This window comes from Leuciscus leuciscus (genome assembly GCF_965113295.1).
Source record: "Leuciscus leuciscus genome assembly, chromosome: 19".
NCBI lineage: Eukaryota > Metazoa > Chordata > Actinopteri > Cypriniformes > Leuciscidae > Leuciscus > Leuciscus leuciscus.
Genome location: NC_138743.1, coordinates 8,261,526 through 8,287,669, shown reverse-complemented (window position 1 = coordinate 8,287,669; position 26,144 = coordinate 8,261,526). Strand labels below are relative to the sequence as shown.

Sequence of the window (26,144 nt, the reverse complement as noted above, 5' to 3'; positions counted from 1 at the left end):
TTCCCTTTGAAACATCACTTATCAGGCTTATGCTACTCTGAATAATACCTGAACGTATTTTGAGCACTTCCTGCGTTGTTGTTGCTTTTGCCTCTTTATGATGACTCGCTGAATTTAGTCCTAATTTGTAAGTCGCTTTGGATAAGGGCGTCTGCTAAATGACTAAATGTAAATGTAAACTTTACATATCAATACAAAATGTAAATGATGTCCAGCAGGTGTGAAAATAATTTTAAAAAGACTGTGAAACCCCTAATTCAAGTTATATTAAATGCTGTTCTTTTGAATTTCCTACTCAGCAAAGAATCTTAAAAAAGTATTATATTGTCCACAAAAATATCTGCAGCACATCGGTTTTCAACATTGATGAGAATAAATATTTCTTGAGCACCAAATCAGCATATTAGGATGATTTCTGAAGGATCATGTGACAGGCTGGAGTAATAATGCTGAAAATTTAGCTTTGCCAACACAGGAATAAATTACTATATTATTTATATATAATTTAAATTGTAATAATATTTCACAATATTATTGTTTTACTGTATTTTTGATCAAATAAATGCAGCCTTGGTGAGCTTAAAGCCTTCTTTCAAAGAAATAAAAAAAATCTAAACTCAGGTATTTCTACATGGTTATACAAAATATAAATAACTGTTGAATTATCAGCAAAAAAACTATATTGTGATATATATGCTGCTACTGAGATTCTGTATGAAAGTACTAATACCATGAGTGGTCATACCGGCCATCCTACTCATATAGTCACATATATCGTATTTATTTATTTTTTATTGCCATATTAGCATCAAAATTATATTCATGGCAAAAAAATGTATAATACAATATAATGAAACTGTATAATACATTTTTTTTTAATAAACTATCTACAAATATTTGAGTTTAATATTTGACAGAAGCTTTAATTTAAAGCAGAGCAGTCCATTAAAATATGATTACCGGTAATAGTCAAAGGAAACTACAGATTCACAGGATCACTGCAGCTATGCTGACATAAATGTGACCTCAGTCCTAGCTTGTTCCTAGTTTTTTCTCCTTTTTTGTTGTTTCCCTCCATCCAACCTCTTGGCTCAGAGTTGAGTCAGCAGGGACAATCGTGTCCCATGGGATAATATGTCAAACTTAATAGGAGTTCTTTTTAGATGCCTTGTAGGCATCTGACTGTAGGTGCAAAGAGAGCAAGATGCTGTTTCTCACCCACACAGAATGGCAGTATGCATGAAATGGTACTAGAAATGGATGGGGCTTAAAGGGATGGTTCGGAGTAATTTAAACCTAGGATCCTTTGCACCATGACCTCGGATTTGGGAAAAGCCCGTATAAGGATGTAGTGTAACGACGCCCAGTTCCAGGAATGCACTAATATTTTGTTGGGAGTACCAGTTTGCAAAAATTATTAGTTAACACTAAGTTGTCAACATTTCGGAAAAGTTTTCCACTTTTCCCTTACACTTGTGAGTTTTGCAAAAGACTTTTACGGGCTTTTCCCAAATCACGGAAGTGATCTCGACATCCGGGTTAGCGGTAGCATAATGATGTACTTACAAACTTTCCAATGCCTTGTTTTTTGAGTACAGAACCTATTTGTACTACTGTAAAAGTTTGGTACCATTCTGGGCATTATTAGTGGGGTAATTTACGAGATACAACTTTGGATCCATTAGCGCCTGCACTAAACCATCCGGCTGATATCTCTAAATAAGCTCTAACTTTAATAAAGTTCGACCAAGGGAAAAAAAGCTTCTGGGGGGGGTGTTTGGCTTGAGGTCATGGTGCAAAGGACCCTAGGTTGAAATTTTTCTGAACCATTCCTTTAATGGCTGAACCTATCTGGATAATAGGTGATTACTGGATAAGACGTTTGAAAGATACTTTCATACTGATTTGTATTGAACCCAGTGTGTGTCATTTTTGTGGTTTGCTTAGTTTTTCTCTGTTTGTTTTGCAGGATGGAGTTTGGGTGAGTGACGTCATTATGACTGAGGAGCGACACCTGTGTTGGAGCTGACCCCGTCAATTTGAGCAGTTCCCTTCAGTTGTGATGGCGCTCCCCTCTTCGTGCCGTTTTTGTTCCCTTTTCAGTTGTTTGTTTTGTTTAGTTTTGTCTTTTCCTATTTTATTTCTCTTTAATAAATGTCAGTCCTTTTTGATCATTATCCAATGTGTTGTCTCCTTCTTTGTCACGACTTGCGAGCCGGCCGTAACAGATTATATTGCTGGATTTCCAATTATGTGATATGTAATTAGTCAATTTAAATGATGCGGCTCAATGCAAGCTTTGAGAGCTGCCAAGAGTCCCTTGAGGAAGACAAGTTTATATCCCATAGAAGTCAATTATAAACTAGTTAAAGCCCAACACTCTCACCTCTCTGTGCCTTCACCAGACTGCAGATTGAAGAGCAGCGAGGGGACGATCTTGTCCATGTGCTGAGGGTCCCAGATGTTCGCCTGCAACTCATCGTTTACGGTCTTCCTCACTACTCCCTGCAGACCTTTAATGCCAGCCATTCGGATTCTGAGATGAGGAAGTACTCAGTTAGCTTGGAAAAACGTGTGTATCCACCTTTTTTTTCAATGTGGAAATAAGTAGTTTTCAGTGAATGTGCAAGACTTCTGATTCATTAGCTGTGCTAATGCAGCTAAGTGCAGTAAATGGTCAAAATATTTGTGCAACAAAACAGTGTGTTCATGAGTATGATGATAAATTAAACTAATATGATAAATACCAATTTGCAATATAAAGCAGACTGTTTTTGCATAGGTAAAATAACTGGAAACACACGACACTGGAAGCCTTGAACATTCAACTTACAAATGGTAATGCTCTTATGTTAAAAATAAGGTGTATAGTGTGTACAGTATATAGTTCTATTCTATTAAATGTTCTATCTATCTATCTAGATTGACTGCACACAGTCAGACGTGTACATGTGTGTTGTCTCACTTGGTGCGGATGTCAGGGTCCTCAAAGCTGGAATGGCACATCTCGCTAAACCGCGACACGAAGAAATCATAACTGCGATGATATGAGGGAGTGTCCTCCTCGATGTTAGCAAACTTCACAAACTGGAAAACAAGAGCAATTCAATAAAAATAAATAAATAAATTACATAACCAGGAAAACCAAAGTCAAATCAGGTTAAAAACCCATTTCCTTGAAAACATTGCAAATGCTGCTCTAACCAGAGCCAGCTAGTGGGTGATCATAAGACGGTATTAACAAAGATTAAATGTTAATGTAATAATTTGTTCTACATTAACCCCGGTCGACCTCATCATCATTACTGAACAATATAAGCTTTTCTGAAACCTACAACCAAGAATAATAAATATCCATAGAGAGGAACAGACTTCACCTGCATGGAAGTAAATTAATTAAATTAATAACATTATTAAACTATTTTAAGGTCATTAGTTTATGCTGATTCAAATACTTAGATGTTGTTAAATGTTAATGTTATTAAACAATGTATCATATATTATATTCACATATAATTTCACAGATTCACATATTTGCGTTTATATTCATATTTGAATGAGCATTAACAACAAATCTGTAACATACTAATAAGTCTTAGTGTTTCAGATTGAAAAAGTAACCCAATCTATTATCATTTGACAAGTTTTAGGTTATTTTTAGATTTAGCTATTTTGAGTCAAGATCACTGAGGCCATGAATAAAACAAAAATAAAATGCCTTATTATAGAAATGGTAGAGAACTGATGGATGAGACCCTGTCACTTATATGATTTAATGACTCATTTTAAACTAGCGCCTGCATACTAAATCTGTTATTAATGAATAATTGCATAAACTCCAGACCTACATTTCCTTCTTATTATTATGTGATGTGGCCTTTGCAGAACCCAAATGACCCTTCAGAGAACAGATGTGGGTGCAGTTCTGACTAACGCATCTCTATCCTAAAGCATTTCCAGGTAAATAAGGTCACTGTGAAACGCCACTGAGAATTAAATCAGTTTAAAAGGGGCTTTTATATATGACTGATATCTGCAGTGTGCAGTAGCTAAGGTGGTTCTGGGTGATTCAAAATAAAATAAAATGGGTTAGTCACATTGAGTTTAAGCGCTGCATTTTATGTTGTATGTGGGTGCATGTTCAATGCCATAGATTACTCATTTTGATCTATAATTGAGTCTGATTTTATTTACATTTCTTTATTGCAGATGGATGCACTGCAGTGTGTGTTTGTTTGTGGCTCATCTGCAATGTTTATCAGCAAACATACGTATAAATATTTTATATAGTACATTTTACATAGTACATATCTTATATGTAGAAGGTGTCCTAAATACAGAACATTAAAAGGGACATATTACAGACATTTACAGAATGTTACAAAAAGTGGTCATTTAGATTTTAGGAATTTTCTTTACTATCCCAGTCATTTGTGATTACTGGATAAGGACACATTTTATGGAAATTGCACTCATGACGAGTAAGTGACTGAAGTTCAGTGCTGTACCCTTTGTGTCAGTGAACTACCATACAACTGTGTGTACGTACTGAATTTGTTCCCAGGATTTGCAGGTTGGGCTTGTCAGCCTCCAGGAGTTTTCGCACCATCTTCAGGAAACTCTCCACAAACAGGTTGATACTCTGACAGTGGCAGGCCATTAGCAGCTGGTCGAGGGCTTCCATCGCAATACACACGTACCTGACGAGACAAAAAACACACACTGAACACAGGCAGGAGGAACAAGAGAAAGTAAAAGAGATGTATTACAAAATACAAGATGGGAATTCTCAGGTCAGGCTTATCAATTTCAGTACCCATAACGGTGTCTAGCTACATCACGGGACAGTCTCTCAGACAGGTACGCCCCGATCCGATCCAACTTCTCTGGAGCTGATAGGGCGTAAAAAGTCAGCTTCTCCATGTTAGCCTTTACCAACCCATCCTACAGACACAAACACACACACACACACACACACACACACACACACACACACACACAGAAAGCATCAATAACCACAACAGACCTGGAATAAGGTAAGAATTAAATATCCAGGTTTGTTTCAACCTTTGATCTTGATGATCATTAGAGTATATAGAAAAACCTTTGAGAAACTGTAAAATAAAATAAAAAGTTTGGGGTCACTAAGATTTAATGTTTTTGATAATACAGTAAAAAAGTAATATTGTGAAATACTTTTTTCTATTTGATGTTTTTTTTTTTTTATCTATTCCTGTGATGGAATTTAGCAGCATTATTTATTAGTCTTAAAAAAGGGATTAAAAGATTAAAAAAAGGGAAAATGAGCATGAATAAATAAACATTCAGTACAGACTCAATATACTGTACTCAATATAGAAAAATACTCGAATGCTCTAATATCTAATACTCAGCCTGTAATAAATATGGTACCATTATATTGCGTATCCCTACATGGGAAGCATATTTGCATTCAAAATAGTGCAGACAGAAATTATGCAAGAACACACTTTAACAGGGCAAATGACACGTATTCAAATAAATACATAAATAAATGCACAAACTTATCACAAAAGAAGACTTACAGATGCTGTATAGTAATGGGAACATTGCTCACTGCAGGTGACCTAAGGTAGCGACAGTAATTGTCTTGAAATGAAGACAGTGGATTTGCTATCAAAGTGGTGCTTCGATGGCTATAGTGCTTTGAAGGTGATGAATTTAGAAACGCAACTTTTCTAAAATTGTTTTAGTGAGATGACAGAAGTCATCAGCTCACTTAACTCAACTACGCATTGGTTCCCCTACTCATTTGCATTGCTGCTATAAATATGAAATATTAAAGCTAAAACATTGTAGATAACCTTGTAAATGACCTAACTGACTAGTTGAGTCAACCACTTAATCCAAATTTAGGGAGAAAAAATTATTTAGCAAATGGAGATGTGGAAAGTTCTTCATCTATTCATCTATTTCTATGGACAGTTTTTGGCGAAATAGATTAATAATGTTACTAGTAGTGGTAGTTGTTCGATAGCTGAAAGACCATTATCGTAATGATCAACCCCTTTTGGTTTTAACCCACATTGAACACAGCTAATCTGCTGAGCTACTGAAGTACATAGGCTCACAAAAATGAACTGAAGAAGACATTTCAGATATCTCAGCAATTAACATAAAATGGTGTTGAACTCTGCCTCGGCAAAGACTGCGAGTGGATCCGCTCCTGGCTCGTATCCTCGGACACCTGCTTAGGTAATTGCCTCTGACACACTAATGGCCTCTTACACACTTTATTTTAAGTGGTCTCGGAAAGCAAGCATCTGCCAAGAGCATCAATGCAATTGTAAATAGGTGGTTTGAGAGGCGAACAAGGGCTGTTTGACTGTAAATAGACTCTCTGCGATTGCGCTGAGAGAGAGAGAGAGAGCGAGAGAGAGAGCGAGAGAGAGAGAGAGAGAGAGACCCTCACCTCTGGGTCTTCGGGGAAGATGTTGTCCACCAGTCTCTTGTAGCGTGGCCTCAGCGCCCCACAACAACCACACACCCCTGCAGAGAGAGAGAGAAATCAAGAAGAAATGTGGTTAAGGATTCATTTCTGTAAGATAAGTGCCATTGATTTTAGGAAGACAGCTGATTTGCGCCCACAAATGGCATCATAAAAAGGGTTCTGGGTTGTCTTCAACACCACAGAAAGCGATCTCAAGACATTGACAAAATATCATATTCCTCACAAGCACTGGTTTTGTTAGACCCACATGGAAGTACACAACCTGCTAGCTGTCATCTTAAAACATACAACATTTCTTCAAAGAGATAAGCCTTTTTAAATATATATCACTATTGACCAAAATTTGAGACAATACTGTAATAATTTTTTGCTCCTAATATCCACTTTTCCACACCTTTTCCAGGCTATGACCTTGGATCTAGTGAGACAACATCAGGGAAAAAAAATAACAACAGGACATCAAGCAATTAGTGGACGAAGGATGCAAACTTCAGTTACTGAGGCCGTGTACACATAGCGGTGTGTGGGCTTGTGGACGGTCCTTCCTGTAGGTCAGAAATCTGTCAAACACAGACAACCTTGAGGAAAATCATGCAACATATAACACATCGTCTGACATTGGCTGCCAATATGCAGAGGGGAAATCTGCAATCCGATTGGCCCACGCATCTCAGCAGTGATGAGTCACACGTGTCCTACTGAACAGCGTGATGGCAAAACAATGAACTCCTGGAGGCAAGCATAACTTGCATGAAGTGTTTTCTGCTAACCGAAAACTATGGTAAGATAAAATCCCTTTTTGGAAGAAACAAACAAACAGATTTCATGGAGATCTGGCTCATGTTGAGAAAAGAAAGACCTTAGTCTCAGAACGACGTCAGCGAGGGGAAAATCTTCCGATCTGTGAATGGTCCGTTCCACTAAAATGAATGTTTGAGAAAAGAGCCAAGGCGTCTCTATTTTTAGCCTTTGCTCTATTTTGACTTCAAAGAAAAGCTTTACCCTGCTGCTCAACTCATCTATTGCCTTCAAATGTCCCCATTTATGTTGAACCCATTTATGCGTGTTAAATCCTCATGTTGTTCCAAAAGTGAATGACTTCCTTTTGTCCGTAAAACACAAAAGGAGAAATAGAATATTCAAGATGCTCTTCTGCATACAATGAAAGGGAAATAGTAATTATTCGCTGAAAATAGCTCTTGTAAATAGCATATTAAATTTGTTTGTAATGCAACTGTTTACAACACACAGGACAACCAATGCCATTGGGCATCACAAAGTCAATCCTCGCCATTTTTTAAATCTAAAAGCAAACAAGTCATCTAAAAAGTAATGCAATTTCAAAGCTGCAACAGAGGGGAAGATTGTTTGAAAATAATGACCAACATTTTGATCCATTTTCTGAAATAAAGCTATTCTATGGCTTCAAAAGACATAGAATATATTGTAAAAACATCGTTTGGATTCTAAAAATATCTGCAAGATATTTGTAAAGTTTTGAAAGAAGTCTCTTATGTTCACCAAGGCTGCATTTATTTAATCAAAAATACAGTAAAAACAGTAATACTGTGAAATATTATTACAATTTAAAACAACTTCCATTTTATTATATTTTAAAATGTAATTTATTCCTGTGATGCAGTGCTGAATGTTCAGCATCATTTCGCCCGTCTTCAGTCACATGATCCTCCAGAAATCCATCTAATATGCTGATTTGGTGCTTAAAAAAACCATTTCTTATTATTATCAATGTTGAAAACAGTTTTTTGTGGAAACCATTGTATATTGTTTTTTTCAGGATTCTCTGATGAATAGAAAGTTCATAAGAACAACATTATTTGAAATAGAAATCTTTTGCAACATTACAAATGTGTTCAGTGTCCGTTTTGATCAATTTAATGCATTCTAGCTGAATAATAAAAACATTTTTGTCAACTTTTGACCAGTGTGAATAGTGTGCATTTTCATTGAAAGTCAAAATTTTTATTTGTTCCACACACAGCTTCAGGAGACTTATGAACTACTTGCATGATACGTTTATGAAGCTTTTTAGTCATTTTTGGAGCTTGAAAGCCCATGAACTTTAATTTTATGTAATAGAACAACTCTGAGATTCTGCTAAGCACCTGTTTGGAAAGACATCAAGGTTGGCTTGAGTCGGTAGGGTTTGTAGGTTTTATGATAATGGGTTTGGAGGCTGATAGCTGCTGCCAAGTGAGTGAAGAGGAGCTGTTGCACTGCGCCGTGACTCTAAACCCACATGAACAGACAGAGATGGCACCACACTGACAGCCACCCTCTCACAAACAGCTGTGTATCACACTTGTGTCTCTCACCCACTCATTAAATCTCCATCTAGTAGATACAGACATGGAGAGACAGTCTTTAAAGCAGAAAACTTATTTATGCATCTTTTATTATTCATTGTCTGCTGATAAGCTGCAGCTGGTTTGGCAAAGCAGAAGTAGTGTTCTCTGTCATGCCAATGAAGCCTAAGCACAAACTTTAACCTTTGTCATGATAGGCACTGGCCTCTTGCTTGGCTAGTCAAGACTGAGGCTGCTCAGTTTTCACTGAAACGGTGATCCGTCACATGCCTCAGCTCAATGTCATCATAAGCAAAAGACCACCGACACACATGCCACATACGAGTATAAATATACATGAAAACACAGCTGGCTCTTCCATGACATAAAGGCGAAAACAAACCAAAGTTTACACTTCTGTGTATATTGCACCAATTCAAAGTTTTATACCACAACATCACAAATTTGATAAAAAAAAACTAATAAGGGAACGTGTGTATTTTTGTAAATGCACTGCTGTGAATGATATTTCATGATTAAAAACCAATCAAGGCTCAACAGAAGGGATGTTTTCAGTTGGGCCAGTAGTTTCAATTTTGAGTTGAGATCCAAAACATTATGACCAGTCACAGGTGAAGCGAATAGATGGTAATCAAACAATGAGTTCGGTGGCAGGGGGCGGCAGTGGCTCAGTGGTTCATGTAGGTTGTCTACAAACCGGAAGGTTGGTGGTTCAATCCCCGGTTCTACCTGACCAAGTGTCGAGGTGTCCATGAGCCTATCCCGAAGAGCTTGGTGGCGCCTTGCATGTCTGACACCGCCGTCGGCGTGTGAATGAGTGAGTGAATGGGTGAATGTGAGTCAATATGTAAAGCGCTTTGGTGGCCATAGGTCTGTGAAAGCGCTATATAAATGCAGTCCATTTACCATTAATCATTGTGTTGGATGCAGGAGAAATGGACAGGAATAAAGACCTGAGCGATGAGTTTGTTGAGGGTCAAATTGTTATGGCAAGGGTTGCATGGTCCAATGAGTCCCGGTTTCTTTAACATCGCATGGATGGCCGTGTACATGTGTGCCATTTACCTGGTTAAGTAATGACATCTGGATGCACTGTGGAGAACAAGCCGGTGGAGGGAGTGTGATGCGCTGGGAAATGCTCTGCTGGGAACACTGCGGGTCTCCGCCATTCATGTGGACGTAAATTTGACGTGCTACCTACCTAAACATTGTTGCAGACTAAGTACACCCCTTCATGGCGTTCTCTGGTAGCCTCTTTCAGCAGAATAATGAACCCTGCCACACTGCACACATTGTTCAGGAATGGTTTGAGGAACATGATGAAGAGCTCAAGGTGTTGCCCTGGCCTCCATATTCCCCAGATCTGAATCCAATTGAGTATCTGTGGTATGTGCTGGACCAACATGTTAGATCCACGGTGGCTCCACCTCACAACCTATGGGACTTGAAGGATCTGTGCTCAGTTGCATAAAGCACCTTAAAGGTAGGGTAGGTAATCATTTTTCTAAAAAAAAAACATTCCAAATTTGTTTAAACTGTCTTTATATACCAATACATAATTAAAATGTAAGTACTCTGAAAAAGAAAATTAAAAAATCGAGTGACTGTAGACCTTTTAATCTGCAATAAACACAGCTCATTATTTCCATTCACTCCACCCCCTCCCTTCTGAGCTCCTTCCAAAGCCACGCCCCCAAAACACATGAACGCGCGACGCCAAACGCTCAGGCTGGAACAAGACGCATTTATTACCTGAGACGAGTGGAGAGGAAGGAGCAGTACATACAGTGACATCATGTCAGAATCACATGTAATAAAATACCTAACTTTATCACTATGAATATAAACAAATAAGATTTCTTTTAGTACTCACTATCAAGCTAGCATATCGATAATGGTAAAGTTTCATTCGGTAACGAGCTATATTTATAAGGCAAAACTAAAAACAGGTTGCATTGATACACGTTTTTCCATTACCATCAGTTACACTGTGATGAAGATGAATTTCGTGTAAGATTCATAACATATACGGTGTTTTGCATGTAAGAGTTTCCATGATGAAAACATTGTTGACTCTAATGAACACTAACGTACACTCCGAGTCCGGAGAAAAGTACCGCATCGTCGGTTCGAGGACAGGTCCGGGGTCGAGGGCGAAGCAGAGGAGGTCGTTCAAGAGTGCGGGCAGGGTCCGAGGAAGTAGTTTTTGCCTTGTTTGCCTTCGCTGACTGCATATGCAGGTGCTTTGAGCTGAATATTTCCGGGAACGGTGACATGTGATGAGTGCACGCCGGGCAGCGCGCGCAGTGGGGCTCGGGGCGGGCACGAGACATGAAGGCATCTGATTGGTTCTTTACATTCGCACCGAATGGCAGTGATTGGTCAGAGTTTTTACTGTCCTGCAGCTGCTACAGAGGTCTGATTTTTTTCATTCCTTTTTCTAAACACATAATGTATTGACTACTATCAGGATGGAAGGACCATTTCACCCAGTATAAAAAAAAGTGTTTCTGAACAGGATTACCTACCCTACCTTTAAGTGTTATTCTCCCTTTAGAACGCCCTTAAGTTTCACTTAAACTTAAAGGGATACTTCACCGTTTTTTCATATTAAACTATGTTATTCCCTTAACTAAGACGAGTTGATACATACCTCTCTCGTCTCAGTGCGTGCACTAAATCCCTCTGTCTTGCGGCGAAACTTTGTTAGCACTTAGCTTAGTCCAGTTCATTCAATATGGGCCAAGCAGAGAAGCTACCAAACATCTCCACGTTTTCCCTATTTAAATACAGTTACTCGCGTAGTGTAACTCGACCTAGGACGGTGACACAAAACAAAACGTTGCGCTTTTCTAAGCGTGTAAAATGGATAACTATATTGTATGGCGGAATACCATAGCAAGTGCTTGTAAGCACTTCGACTTGGCGCAGTAATATCTTCACTAGAGGGAGCGGGGGCCGGTGAGAGGATTTTTCACGAGTGAAGATATTACTGCGCCGAAGTCGAAGTGCTTCCAAGCACTTGCTATGGTATTCCGCCATACAAAATAGTTATCCATTTTACACGCTTAGAAAAGCGCAACGTTTTGTTTTGTGTCACCGTCCTAGGTCGAGTTACACTACGCGAGTAACTGTATTTAAATAGGGAAAACGTGGAGATGTTTGGTAGCTTCTCTGCTTGGCCCATATTGAATGAACTGGACTAAGCTAAGTGCTAACAAAGTTTCGCCGCAAGACAGAGCGATTTAGTGCACGCACTGAGACGAGAGAGGTATGTATCAACTCGTTTTAGTTAAGGGAATAACATAGTTTAATATGAAAAAACGGTGAAGTATCCCTTTAAGGGTGTTGCAAAAAATAGGCTAAGTGTTGCTTAAGGGTTTCTTTAGGTGAAACGTCATACACCCTAAGAATTTCCCTTAATTATCTACCTTTCTCTTAAGTAATCCCTTAAAACCCTTTAAGTGTTGCATAAAGCCCATTAACTGTAATTTTCCTAAGTATAACATAAGGTTTGGAAAACTTCACCTTAAGTGTTACACAAAGAGAGTAGGTTTAATCCAAGTCTTCTAACGAGACATGATCGGCTGCTTTATTTGATAAACAAATTTTAATTTCTCCACTTTTTAACAAATAAACACAAAAAACACATTTTATATAGTTAACAGAAGCTCAAATGTGCGTGTGTCATGCGCAAGAACAAACCTCATTGGTTCTTGCGCGCACATTTGAGCTTCCGAAACAGCCTGGATTACTTTTATGTCTAATTCAATAAGTGGATAGAAATGATGAGCTAATATTAAAAATATCTTTATTTGTTTCTAAAGATGAATGAAAGTTTATTGGGTTTAGACCAACATGAGGGTGAGTATGATGACAGAATTTTCAATTTTGAGTAAACTATCATTTTGAGTTTCTGTCTCACTCTCATCTGGTCCTTCTCTTTCATATTTGGTTTTCTTTTTTGTTTTCCTTATCCATGTTATGCTGTTTTCTGTGAAACTTACCGCTATCTGAATTAACAAATAACATGTCCATGGCAACAACAGAATTTTATAACGGCAAAACCTGGATCGCTGTCGTGAAAAACGTAACGGTTTCCCTTACCTAAGAGAACAGTTTAAGGGATTATATGCAACACCCTCAAGTCATTCCCTTGGGTAAGGGGAAAATCACGCCTTAAGTCTCATACTTAAGGGAAAAACTCAAGGTGCTTTATGCAACCTGGTCCTGCTGCTAACGTCTTGGTGCCAGATAACACAGGACACCTGCAGGGCTCTTGTAGAGCCCATGCCTTGGCGGGTCGGTGCTGTTTTGGCAGCACATGAAGGACAAACATAATGGTCATAATGTTTTGGTTCATCATTGGTCAAAAGTTTGGGGTCAGTAAGATTTTGTTTTTGTGTGAAAGAAATTGATACTTCTATTAAGCAAGGATGCATAAAATTAAATTTAAAATGGCAGTAAAGACATTTATAATGTAAAAAATAAATAAAAAATTGCAACAGCAGTGGCCAGAAAAGCATTTCTGTAAACTGGTCAGAAACTCTCTTACACTGGTCCTGGTCCAGAGGCACATCCTTTTTGTTCTAATAAGTGTTTATAACTTCATGGAGCTGCTGGTGTTCCCTGTGTGGGTGTTCCTGGCTACATATAGTTTCTTCTTCCCTTGTTGCTGTCTAGCAAGGTTTTTTTTTTCACACCGACAAATGATGCATTTCACCACTAATGCTCTCAGACAGCAGAACGGCTCATGCTCAATCATTAAGCGGTCGTTCCTCTGTAGAGTACAGGAAGACAGCAAGGCCGAGTTATCACAGGAGTTTAGCCACAGATGGGAAAGAGTGAACTTTCTGTGCCCTTATCTTGCACCAGAATATGTAATGTAGACAGAACTGTCACTATCGATTAATCTGTAGTGTCAACAGGCCAACCAAACTGTGTCACAGGGACAAAACTGTGGAGGAAATCAATACATCCGAACACATTCTCTACAGAATGTAAAATTCTATACCGAGAAAGAAAAGAAAATGGCAATTAAAAACAGACAGAAGGAATGAGATTAGAGAAGGAGGTAAGAAAGGAGATGGTGCTAATGACGGTCATTCAAACAGCAGGAAGCGGTTTCCTCCATCACAGGATGCAGTAGAAACAAATCTGTTCCTCTCTCCGATACCGCATGGTTTCGAGCAAAAGCTTACATGCACAGAAGAGGCACATAATCTTTTTTTTTTGTATACTTTTTAAATTGAGAGTGGATGTGACTCCATGCCGATCTGTCCAGAGTCCAGACATCATGCTTCACTGATCTTGATTTATGTCTTTAGATGGATTATCGTCTACATTTACCATCATGGCATATGTATGAATTAGTCTATCAATACTACTCTCAAACATTCATTACCAGGGTGCAAAATTGTTTTTGCTAAAACATGTTAACTAAAGGGAAAACAAACACAAATTACAGATTAATATATAAATAAAATATATTTAAAAAAAGAATGAAAACAGGAATTTATATATTGTACTGTATATATATATATTTATTATACTGTATATATTATCATCTATAATTATATAAATGATAAATAAAATACAAATATATGATAATAATAATACAATAAAACATAATAATATAATAAATATTTAGTCTTTCATCCTGTCAAAGCCAAGAAAACAAATCAAAGAAAGGTCTCTGGACCTCAAGATATCATAGATACTAAGGGTACATGAGGATTAAAAGGGTTATGGCATGGCATTTTTATTTTAATAACTAAATATGTACCTTATAATTTTAATAAAGTTTTTTTATACAAAAAAAAAAAAAAAAATGTGGAAAAACAATTATTTTCAAACTTCATTCTAAACCCTCCGTTTTTTTGGTCCGTTTTTAAGGGACCTCTCATTACATTGTGTCTTGTTTACAAAAAAAATGCTTCAAAAAAACATATAATCCTCCGACACGATCCGGACCTAAAACAAACCATCCACTTTGTTTCCGCCGCTGGGATCCCTCTGAAATCTGTACAGACAAGCAAACGAGCTGTTTTAACTAGACGCGTCAAAGCAAATGTTCTTTCATTCTTTCATTAGTCCTGTTGACAGACTGCAGTGTGTGGAGAATGTCAGAAACTGAACCCGCTATACTGTATCCAGTGTGACAGCGTCAGTGATTATAATTGCTTCTCTATTTTCTTTTGACGCAACGCAATGCTAACATCCAGTGTAGGCAAATGTCAGCAGTTAAGCGAGTGAATGCCAGTGGGCATGGCCTATGGCGTGATGATGTATAATTTTTCGTTGAAGACTTGCTCTGGAGGCACGCATATGGAAATGTATTTGCCCGTGTGACTTCACAGGTCACCCGATATCAGAACGAGCTATTTTTCAAGCTTGATTAAATAAATGCTTTGTTTATAATGAGGACGTTTTAAGCTATGAAACATGCAGGATGTTGTACAAAGACCTCTTATATGTCAAAATATCAAGGCAAATTTGTTTTCTCATGTCATGACCCCTTTAAACAGATTCTCTCTCTCTCACACAAACAAACAGACTGTCAGTTATCAGCAATCAGAGCTGCTCATGAGGCATTTTTCAGGCTGAGTCTCAAGGCTGAATCCAGAAACCTCCTGCTTCCTCTCTCAGGCACCTGCGTAAATTCACAATCAGCACACCATTCCCAGCTGCAAAAGAGCCTTGATTATGTAGAGAAGGTTCCCTGATTACAGTGGAAGAATATGTTCGCTACGATTACTCAGGGTACGTCGATCAAATCACTCGATACACTGCCCTACAACACAGGGCATTCACAGGGTATTCAGCCAGTTACAATGATATTTGCAGTGCGTGAGTAGGTACCATTACCGTTTAAAATTTCATAATTTTGCAAAGGAAACAACTATACATCAATATATCAATAGAGCCCTAAATGAAGTTTGGCTAAAATACATTTAATTTCAAAAGCTACAGGCATCTTTATTAGTAACAATTAAAAATACATATAGTGCTAATTAAATTGCATTTATTTTCATTTTAAAGTTTGCAACAGTAATTTCTGACAAAATGTAAGACGTTTTAAGCTATTTAGATTAATTTCACCTCTCAAGAGTGTAAAGCATTACGTGAAACACAATAAATCTCATATGCCATTGGTCAGACAAGAAACTCAAACTCCTTTGTTTTAAAAGGACCCCAGAGATATTGTGTTTTTACCTTTCAGGGGGAATCAATCTGCAAATGGCTTACTTATAATTGTTTCTACATATTAATTTCACTAATTGTATTGAGATCTCACTATTAGTACAGAAATACAACTGCAACAAACACATATGGATACACACACACACACACACACATTCAGCAATGTGAACTGCTCAGTGGGTCAGCATTAGGAGATGCTGTGCTGCCCTTCAGGAATGTTATATAACACACACAGCCAGGGACCACAATCTTCTATTTTTACACGGGCCGCCTCAACAGACATCTCCAGCGAACACACACACACACACACACACACACACACCTCTATCTGAAACCATCAGCTGCCCAGGATAGACAATAACATGATTTCAAAAAGTCCAACAACACAATGGGCCAAATTTATTAAACAAGGTAAATTAGCATGAGAAGCACAGATGAAAAAGCACAGATGGGAGTGGAAAGTTCTGCGCGTGATCTACTGAGTCTGACGACGCTCAAATTAAAGAACACAGACGGATCATTTCCATGACCAACGCAATCTACCAAGAGCAGCACAAATTAGCATCTGGTTTAAGACATGATTTTTTTGGGGTGGTAAATTGATGAGCGCAAACCTTAGCAAATCACCTTGCATGATTCATTTAAATACTCTCCTCCCATAAATTTAGCGTCTGAAGGGTAAACTGCAACAAATGCATATGCAATAAGGTCAGTCGCAAAGATAACTGTGTCCATGCCTTTTCAGCACAGATTTTTCACTGCATATTTTTAGTAAATCCTGACAGCCGTTTTTTTTAACACCGAAAGAGGGTTTGCGCTGGCACAAGCTGTTAGTAAATCTGGCCCTATAGAAGTAATGATGTCAACTGAATTATGAATATTTCCACACTGATCATTAGACTGCATTAGATTCACCTATACTGTCAATGTGCAGAGTAGGGCTGTGCCAGTGAGCGTGACAATCGCACCACCGCGATGGCAGGATACTAGCGGTGGTGGTATGCAGTTTTACGTGGATATTGGGACACCAGTTAAGAACAAAGCTTTGTTTACCAAAGAAATTAATATTAAGCCATATGTGGGCTTTGTATTTTGTTCTTGCGATGTGGCTATATAAAGTCATGTGAAAAAGAAAGTACACCCTTTTGAATTCTATGGTTTAAGTATCAGGACATAATAAAATAAAAAACTCTGGTCCTTGATAGCTCTTAAATTTTGGTAAATACAACCTCAAATGAACAAAACACATGACATATTACACTGTGTCATGGTTTATTTAACAAAAACTAGGCCAAAATGGAGAAGCCATGTATGACAAACTATGTATGTACACCCTATGCACTGCTTCCATAGGAATTAAGAGGGTAAGTAGCAGTCAGGGACTTCTAATCACATGCCTTTGATTAATTGATCATCAGTGACCAACTCTATAAATGCAGAAGTTTTGGCAGTTTGCTGGTCTAGAGCATTCGTGTGTGTGTTAACACAAAGCCAAAGAGAAAATACATCAGAAATTATCTTAGAGAAGCAATTGTTGCTGCCTATCAACTCTAGGAAGGGTTACAAGGCCATTTCCAAACATTCTGAAGTCCATCATTCTACAGTGAGGAAGATTATTTACAAGTGGAAAACAATCAAGACCATTGGCAATCTTCCCCAGGAGGGGACGTCCCAGCAAAATCACCCCAAGGTAAGACCGTGTACTGCTCTGAGAAACTGCAAAAAACCCAAGAGCTACATCTCAGACTCTGCAGGCCTCAGCTGGCATGTTAAATGTTAAAGTTCATGGCAGTAAATTAACTTCTCTCTATAAAGAACATGGCAGCACGGTTTAGGTGTTATCAGAAAAAACACAAGACTTCTGGAACAATGTCCTTTAGACAGACGAGACAAAAGTGGAGATGTTTGAGCATAATGTACAGCATCATTTGTTTTGCAGCCACAGGATCTGGGCACCTTGCAGTCATTGAGTCAACCATGAACTCTATTCAGTATTCTAGAGTCAAATGTGAAGCCATCTGTCCGACAGATAAAGCTTGGCTGAAATTGTCTCAGAAATTGCACAATCTGAATGAACGGCCTGGTGACAAGAAACCACCCAATGCATTATTTTAGTAACGGATCTAGTATTCTGATCTAATATAATATACACAGGGATGTCTGATTTAAAGAGAAGTTTTTTGGAAAGATAACATTTATTTAAAATAATTATCGACAGATAGAGAGAGGTTGTGCATGTGCATTATCTGCGTCTGTGCAGCATCTCTCTAATAATAATAAAGCTGCAAGTTTAAATGCATCAAAAACAGATACATTACCACTTTGCTGTAGCAGCTTTTTAGCTTTCAGTATGTTTCTGTGCTTCTGAATGTTTCTGTGTGTGTGCAACTTGATCTCAGGTCTCTTTTTGTGTGTTTGTGTGTTTCAATGAAGGCTGTACATTTAATATAAATATAGAAAGATGATCAATCTGTCCCCCAACACTGCCTGTGGTTCATTTGACTAGTAACAGCCAGATTGTGTCTTCATATTCAAATTTAATTTGTTAAAAAAACAAAACAAAAAAATTGTATGTAAGTTTAATCATTTGACAAAAAAAGATGACATTTAAGGGTAAAAAAAAAAAAAAATCCCCTTAAAAAACCCCATGGAATTCAATTTAAGGAAGCAAATATCTCCCCATAATGAGAAAATATAATTTTTTTGTCAGAAGGTCATCCTAGTTTTTTTGGCTGTGCTCCAAAAAATGTAAGTGTAGAACCTGCAAGAGTTTGAAAGCAGATTTGCCTGACAGCAATATCTATGATTACATTAATCAGCTCTACTGTGACATAATTAGCTGACATGCCGTGTTAACTTGTCAACAGGAGGTGAATTGTGTCCTGACACATTTGAATTGATAAACATCCATTCGTAATGTGATCTGTTAACAACACAACTAAGTAACTGCACTAAAGGGTCACCAAACATACACAGTGTCTCCAAGACATCCAAGGCATCTCCAAGACGATTCAGCAGATCAAACGGACACACACTTAGAAAACTTTGTCCTTCATAAGAAGCCCATCACCATGAAAGCGATCAAACAAACCTACCATAAAGCAATCTCATGACAGCATCTGTTGGAGAGATCCAGCATGCACACTTGCGTTTATCACGAGTTACTGAGTGCACTAAAGAGAAGTCATGCATGAGCGCTCAAGGAATGCTGTCAGGGAAGATTCCGGTTTCCCTTTATTATGCACTAAAGCCTGCAGGACACACACACACAGACAAGCTCAGCGCTTACCATACATTGCTCTTGGTGTCAGTGAAGGGGCTCTCTCTTCTCAATCCTTCCCCCTGCAGCGTCTTAGATGCAGCCACAGAGAGATTTTTGGAGACACTCAATCTACACGCTCATACACATGCGGTCTGGATGCTTTGATGTCTGAAATTGATGCGATGCAAAACAGGAGCGTTCAGACATGCTAATGGACAGTGATGGAGAAAGCGATGATGCTGCTGGGATGACCTTGGCTATTACACCCGCCTGCACATACAGGTCTCAAAAGAATAAAGCTCATTTTACATGCACGAGTGTACACCTTCTGCTCGCCAATCACCACTCAAAGAAGGAGGAGCCAGAGAGAGAGAGAGAGAGGGAGAGAGAGGAGGAGAGTGTGTTGTGCTCATTCATTCTCACCAGAAGCTCCTCCCACATTCTCAACATCTCTCTCCCTCTCTCTCTCTTTGGTTGTGTTCAGAAGTGAATACTAGTGTACTGCTTACAGTACAGTGGATAGTATATATCACTGATTCTTATATATGAAACTTAAAAAAAGAAAAACTGACATATAATTATGTCCTTTTTAAGAAACATTACAATGTCCTGAAAGAAAAAGCAGCTATTTATTACCAATATTGTCAGATTTTAATGAAAATACTGAATTTATTTATGTATACTAAAAACAACATACACTACCATTCCAAAGTTTGGGGTCTGTAAGATTATATACATTATATTTTTGAAAGATGTCTCTCATGCTCTCAAATGCTGCATTTATTTGATAAAAAATACAGTATAGTAATATTGAGAAAATGTATTACAATTTAACTGTTTTCTTTTTTAATATATTTCGAGAATAAATCCTAAAATGTATTTATATTCATTTATTCCTTATTCTGACGTTGGAAGGGGATCTTAAAGCCGCTTGTTCACCAGCGTCTCGATTTCTGACGCGACGCCAAAGCCCATTCATTTCCTATGGAACTACGTCAGGCAGCAAAAACGCCCCCGCAAAGCATGATGGGTCGCGTCGCGTCGATTTGGTCAACAGCGGCGCTGCAAAAAAGTATCTCGGTGGATACTTTATGCAAATGAGAGCGTCAAAACGCGGGGCAGCAGCCAATGGAAACTCGGCGGCGAGAATTTGTGTATGGGCGTTGCTATGGTTTCATTTTTTTTTTTACATTTTTCCCGGCGCGAAAAGCAGCGAAAACGTCACAGGCGTCGCGTCGGAACAAAAATTGATCGGACGCTGGTGGACAAGCGGCTTAAGGCGGCCGCACACCGGACGCGCAGCTCAGCGCCGCGCCACGTCTAGGACAACTCTCACCTGAAAATCCGATAACATCAGCAATTTTCTGATTTCTGTAAATAAATATAAAACTAAATGTATATTACAGCACATGGTGAAGTCCGTATATACATTAACTACGATTTGAGACACATAAATGTACATTTTATATAAAACTATGTAAATGGCGCTCTGTGGCGCACCAGGATTTTGAACACGGTCCTGAGCCGTTGCTGGGCGCCGCGGACAGACGCCGAAAGGCGCCGCCGGTGTGTGTACTCTCATAGAGAATAATGTGTTCGAATTTAAAAGACGTGGCGCGGCGCGGCGCGACGCTGAGCTGCACGTCCGGTGTGTGACCCCCTTTATAATATTACCGCCCCTTAATCTGCACGTTTCCATCCACGGCGCCGCCATTTGGTTTTCGCAAGCGACAACAGTGTAACCAGTTCTAACACAATGGCAAAAGTTGGAGCAAAGCATGCAAACTGTTGTGTCGTTGGCTGCACAGACGAGCACAGAACACTATTTGACCAAACAATCTCACAGCTGTCTTATAAAGACCTTAGGGAACTGTGGGGCGGGGAAAAGCAGCTCATTTGCATTTAAAGGGACACACACAAAAATGGCACGTTTTTGCTAACACCCCTAAAAAGGGGCAACTTTAATAAATGATCAGGGGGGTATTTTGAGCTGGGGACACCATAGATTTATATTACATCTTGTGAAAAGGGGCATAATATGTCACCTTTAATTAAATGTATAAATAAATAGAAAATGTTATGCTTTACACACCTGTTGCAGCCAATTCAGCCATTTTAAGTGTGAATGGCTGTCACATAGCAGTGGTCAAAAAAGATTTTTCCATCAGCTCCTCCTCCTAAACTCAGAGATATTGATTCAGACAGGAATTAAATTGAAACCCTCCAAACCCTAGAGTTTGTCTAAAAACACTAGTTAATTCAGCCTGGAAATTTCTTCAGGGACATCAGAAAAAAACACTAACATTCCCGAATCAGATGGCAATTAAATCACAGACTACCACCTGTAAATGCTGAAATTACTTAACGTCCCCCTGGGAAATAATTACCGCAGGAACAGGGCTTTAGAGCAGTATGTTAGTGTGCTATTCCAAGCATAGCCTTTCTCTCTCTCAAACTGCATGGTTTTCCTCCTGCAATTCATCACTCTCCTCCTACACACTCTCTCCTCCTCTCACATGTGTGTGCTGTGGAAAACATGCTACACACAAACAGCACCGCTAATGTGTAGGCTTTCACAAATGCTAAAAATTCTGCTGGCAGTGGCTCTAGATTGCCTTCGAGTTATGCAATTGCAATGACAGACATCTTATCTGAAACACTTTTACAAGCACATGTATGGTGTGATTGTGTCTAAACAAGATCAAAACTAGACTATATCCAGTGTCATAATTGTTAACTAAAACAAAACTATTAATACAGATTTTGTTCAAGATTAAATTATATAAATATTAGATGAAAAACTTGAAAGAATCTTTGTCTTTGCAATTAAAAAAACAAGTTACTAAAATGACTAAAAACTGAAATAAAAATAAATTACAGCTGAACTGAATTATTTATTTTTAAAAACTAACAAAAACAAACAAAATTACTGACACTAAAATGAAAATATACAAATAAAAAGCTCTTAAAATACGAATAAACAGATCAATAATATCTAAATCAACACTGCTAGACTTCAATAGTAATCAAAGGTCTTTTTGAATGTCAAAGCAAATCTGATGAAAATGTCAAATTTAGGCAAAGGTACAAAAAAAAGAGAAAAAGAAGAAGAAGAAGAAGAAAATATTCATTTGACACCAGTTGTTTTAGATCTGGAGCAATTATGAACGCACACATTTTTAGTGACATTTACACAGGAATTTGGCTTGGCCAATTAGCAACTAAATGTGCTTAATTAAAACCAACCAGAGCGCAGATGCCAAGTGTCATAGATGAGTGTTTCCAAGACGACGCAACAAATAAATCTGTCACGATTGCAGCCTCCAGGTATCTCCGCACTGTCATCACTTGCAAGAAATAGTGGTGCTTTAGACTTTGGTTAGTAAACAACCACATAGCAGCCACCCAGAATACCCTAGCAACCATCTAGCAATGACCCAGAACAACTTAGCAACTGCATAGCAACACCTGGCAACCATCCACACCAATCTTGTGCCATTGCATTGCACGTTTTGCATTGACAGACAACATTCTTACACTTTGTACTTGTCTTTTCACCTTAAAACATACATTTACTTTAAAAGATTTAATCAATCAAGCAGTGGCGGCTTGTCAGGTAAAAATGGGAGAAGGACGATTTAATGTTAATAAAATTGCAAGTTATTCTTGTTTTGTGTTTCTCAGAAATGCAATTCTCCACGTTAACACCAAAATTTTTTTTACTTAAGTCTGAATCACCACTGCTCTTCCACGAACGTCCCAAATCTGCTGGTGTAATTACAATCGGTAAAACTGAGCTAAGGTGAGGGGAAGGGGAGGCAAAATCCATAGCCGGACATTTTTGCCTCTGTTGGTTAAAAAAAGTGCAAATCACCATTGAGTCTTTCACTTTCAGTGGTTAGAGTGCTGAGAACAAAATAAAAATCACAAAAGGAGGATTCAGCCATCCTTGGCCTTGGTATATCAACCAATCATTGTAGAGACGTAAATTATATGATATTAGTTTGAACTACTACCACTGATAATGTACCAACTACCTTAATTATAGAGAGCAGAGATATTGAATATTTGATCGCCAACACATTTACCAAGCTACCATACAACAGCAGCTACAAATTAAATCAATCAGCTGCACTTAACTGCTAAACGTGTTCTTTTAACAGGACAGAAGGATAGATTTTTGCTTCAAGTGATAGGCTAGGTTAGTGAAACTATATTGTTGTGCTGTACATGTGTCATTTTCTTTCTAAAAGTGATTTTTTTTTTTTTTTTTTTTTTTTTTTTTACTCAGACCTCTACAATTATGTGTGCCTCCTCTATTTTAAAACCCACCAGCTGACACTGCAATTAAAGGATAGTTCAACCTGAAAATTCTGTCATTATTTACTCACCCTCAAGTTGTTCCAAACCTGTATGAGTTTATTTCTTCTACTGAAGACAAAAGAAGATATTTTGAAGAATACGGGTATCCAAAAAGTTGATGGACCCCATTGACTTCCATAAGAATATTTTTTTGTCATTGGGGCCCATCAACTGTTTGGTAACCCATATTCTTCAAAATATCTTCTTTTGTGTTCAACAGAAGAAAGAAACTCATACAGTTTTGGAACAACTTGAGAGTAAGTAAATGATGAGAGAATATTTATATTTTTGGGTGAACTATCCCTTTAAGTATCCCGAAATTCTCAAGCCATATGTAATTAAATGTGAAATGACATCACTTCAGAGTTGCTCCATGAGCACAATGGCATTCCACTGAGCAAATCTAATTCTGTGAGAAGAATACATCAGTATCCTAGCAGAGACAGGACCTCTTACCACGGCTCGGGCGGTGATCCAGCAGGGTACGGCAGTCCAGTGCCAACCTCCGGGTGGCAACAGGTTCCGGGACAGCCATGGGCATAAGAATATCAGCTCACAAACAACTCTTAAAGTCACAAAAATATTTATTTAGATAACCTCTTGGTTATCTATATAAACTAACAAATGAAAAATATATAAGAGAGCAGCCTGTTGTCTTGCAACTCACATTATCCTCTAAAGTCCTAAAGTACAGAATGCAGAAAGTAAACTAACTTGTTGATCCAATACTCAGAAAGCCAAATCAACCGAAATAGAAACTCTCTGAAAAGCTCCCACGAAACACTTCTGAAATAATGTTATTAAATCCTTCAAAATCTTGATTTTTACAACAACAACCAAAACAAGCAAGCAAACTAAGTCCTCTGGTTCTTGCGCTTTCTCAGATCTCTCTTTTTAAAGTCAATCACTGGGTTTTTGCAGGGTGTTCAGCTCCCGGCATCCCTTCAGCTCTGGGCAGATTCCTGTGCCTTGTCTCACTTGCCTTCTCACTGACAGCGTCTCCTCGGTCCGACAAACTCCCACACTCTCTTTCTCTCTGGAGTTTATTGAGACAATGACGGAGGAGGAATAGTGGAACTCATTGTGTCAGTGAGATGTTTATTAATGAGAGAGAGAGAGAGAGAGAGAGAGAGAGAGAGAGAGAGAGAGAGAGAGAGAGAGAGAGAGAGAGAGAGAGAGAGAGAGAGAGAGAGAGAGAGAGAGAGAGAGAGATGCAAACTTGCCAAATCCAAGGTCTGTCCTGACAAACATGACTACAAGAAGTAAGCCCAAAAGAAATCTGCACTAGCAGAAACCTTCCAGAAACAAACCTCCAGAGTCTTCTGCAGAATGGAAATGACTATAATTGACAAATGTTTCCAGTTAGCAGCGCAGCACTCTCAAAATCTGAACAAAAGTTTGCAGATTCCAGTGACATTTGCGAATTTAGTCAAAACTTTGCTGGCTCACACTGAAGTCACTTTCAAACCATGCAGCTTTCTGCTGGTCATCAGAGCAATTTGTGTGACCAACATCTGCATGTGGAACTTTTTCAGCCAAATGTCAAACATAAACATGGATTCATTATTCAAAATAAGATCAATGAGATGTGAAACAAGTGAAACAAAATATTGAATAGAGGGTGGGGTTTTACTTTAGCGCACCTCCTCTCCATCCCTCGCTCATAGCAGTTTGATTGATAAATATATTCAGAAAGACAGAAATATATTCAACCCAAGCCATCAAACTGATGTCATCAGAGAAGGAAAGCCATTCCAGAGCGGAAGCAAATTTTCAGATTTTGATTCAAAATTACCATGACACAGATTAATTGCACAGATTAATTGATCACCACAAGCCTAGTAATGTGCGCTAACAAAGTAAATAGGGTCCATTTTGTTTTCAAGACCATTTTAAAGATCTGCTAAAACTTAAAAGGACAATTTCTTTGAAAAAAAGATGTGGTGTATATGAATGGACAATCCTCATTTCTGGGAAACTGGCCATAAATGCTTCCACCAGACACACTAAATGATGTGGACAATTAAACACAATAGTATTACATACTCTGAATGCTAACCAGCTAATTAAAAGCCTTTCAAATAACTCTTAAATAAAGATGCTGTTATACCTGCAATACTCAAACAGCACAGCCAAATTCAACCAAACCAAATATAACTGTTGTAACCAGTTTCCAATTAGGTTAAAGTATCTACTGTAGTTACTAGTTTACCATGGTGAATTTTAATAGGTATTCATTCAGTTATATACATTCATTATGCGTTTCAAAATGTTACCTGTATGTACTTCACATGCATTGAACCTTAGATAAAGTAGAATAAAGCTCATACCGGTCATGTTTGCTTTCAGGTTACGCCAGATGTCGCTCTTGCACTCAAACAGTTACTGCGACGCACCGGCGTCCAGCGGTCCAAAGCCGGACTTCACGCCAAGCAAGCGGACGCTACTTTCCGTTCACTCACAGTAGGAAAGCCCCAGGATGGTGTGAGGCCTACCGCTA

The 26,144-nt window shown here is 38.4% G+C and overlaps 1 protein-coding gene across 3 annotated transcripts in view; it reads right to left on the bottom strand.

Moving 5' to 3' along the window:
* The window catches only part of efr3bb (EFR3 homolog Bb), a 40,994-nt gene that overhangs the window by 14,265 nt on the left and 585 nt on the right, over window positions 1-26,144 (bottom strand). The window contains exons 2-7 of one of the 3 annotated variants that reach the window (XM_082146605.1): window positions 25,975-26,141; window positions 6,452-6,528; window positions 4,817-4,944; window positions 4,550-4,700; window positions 2,966-3,087; window positions 2,387-2,536 (exon numbers count right to left, since the gene is read on the bottom strand). In XM_082146605.1, the coding sequence (XP_082002731.1) occupies window positions 2,387-2,536; window positions 2,966-3,087; window positions 4,550-4,700; window positions 4,817-4,944; window positions 6,452-6,528; window positions 25,975-25,981 (635 nt within the window). In that variant the 5' untranslated portion in view covers window positions 25,982-26,141. Of the gene's footprint in view, window positions 1-2,386; window positions 2,537-2,965; window positions 3,088-4,549; window positions 4,701-4,816; window positions 4,945-6,451; window positions 6,529-19,309; window positions 20,193-24,100; window positions 25,417-25,974; window positions 26,142-26,144 lie in introns of those variants that run through there. The other 2 variants (XM_082146604.1, XM_082146606.1) reach the window with 2 other exon arrangements.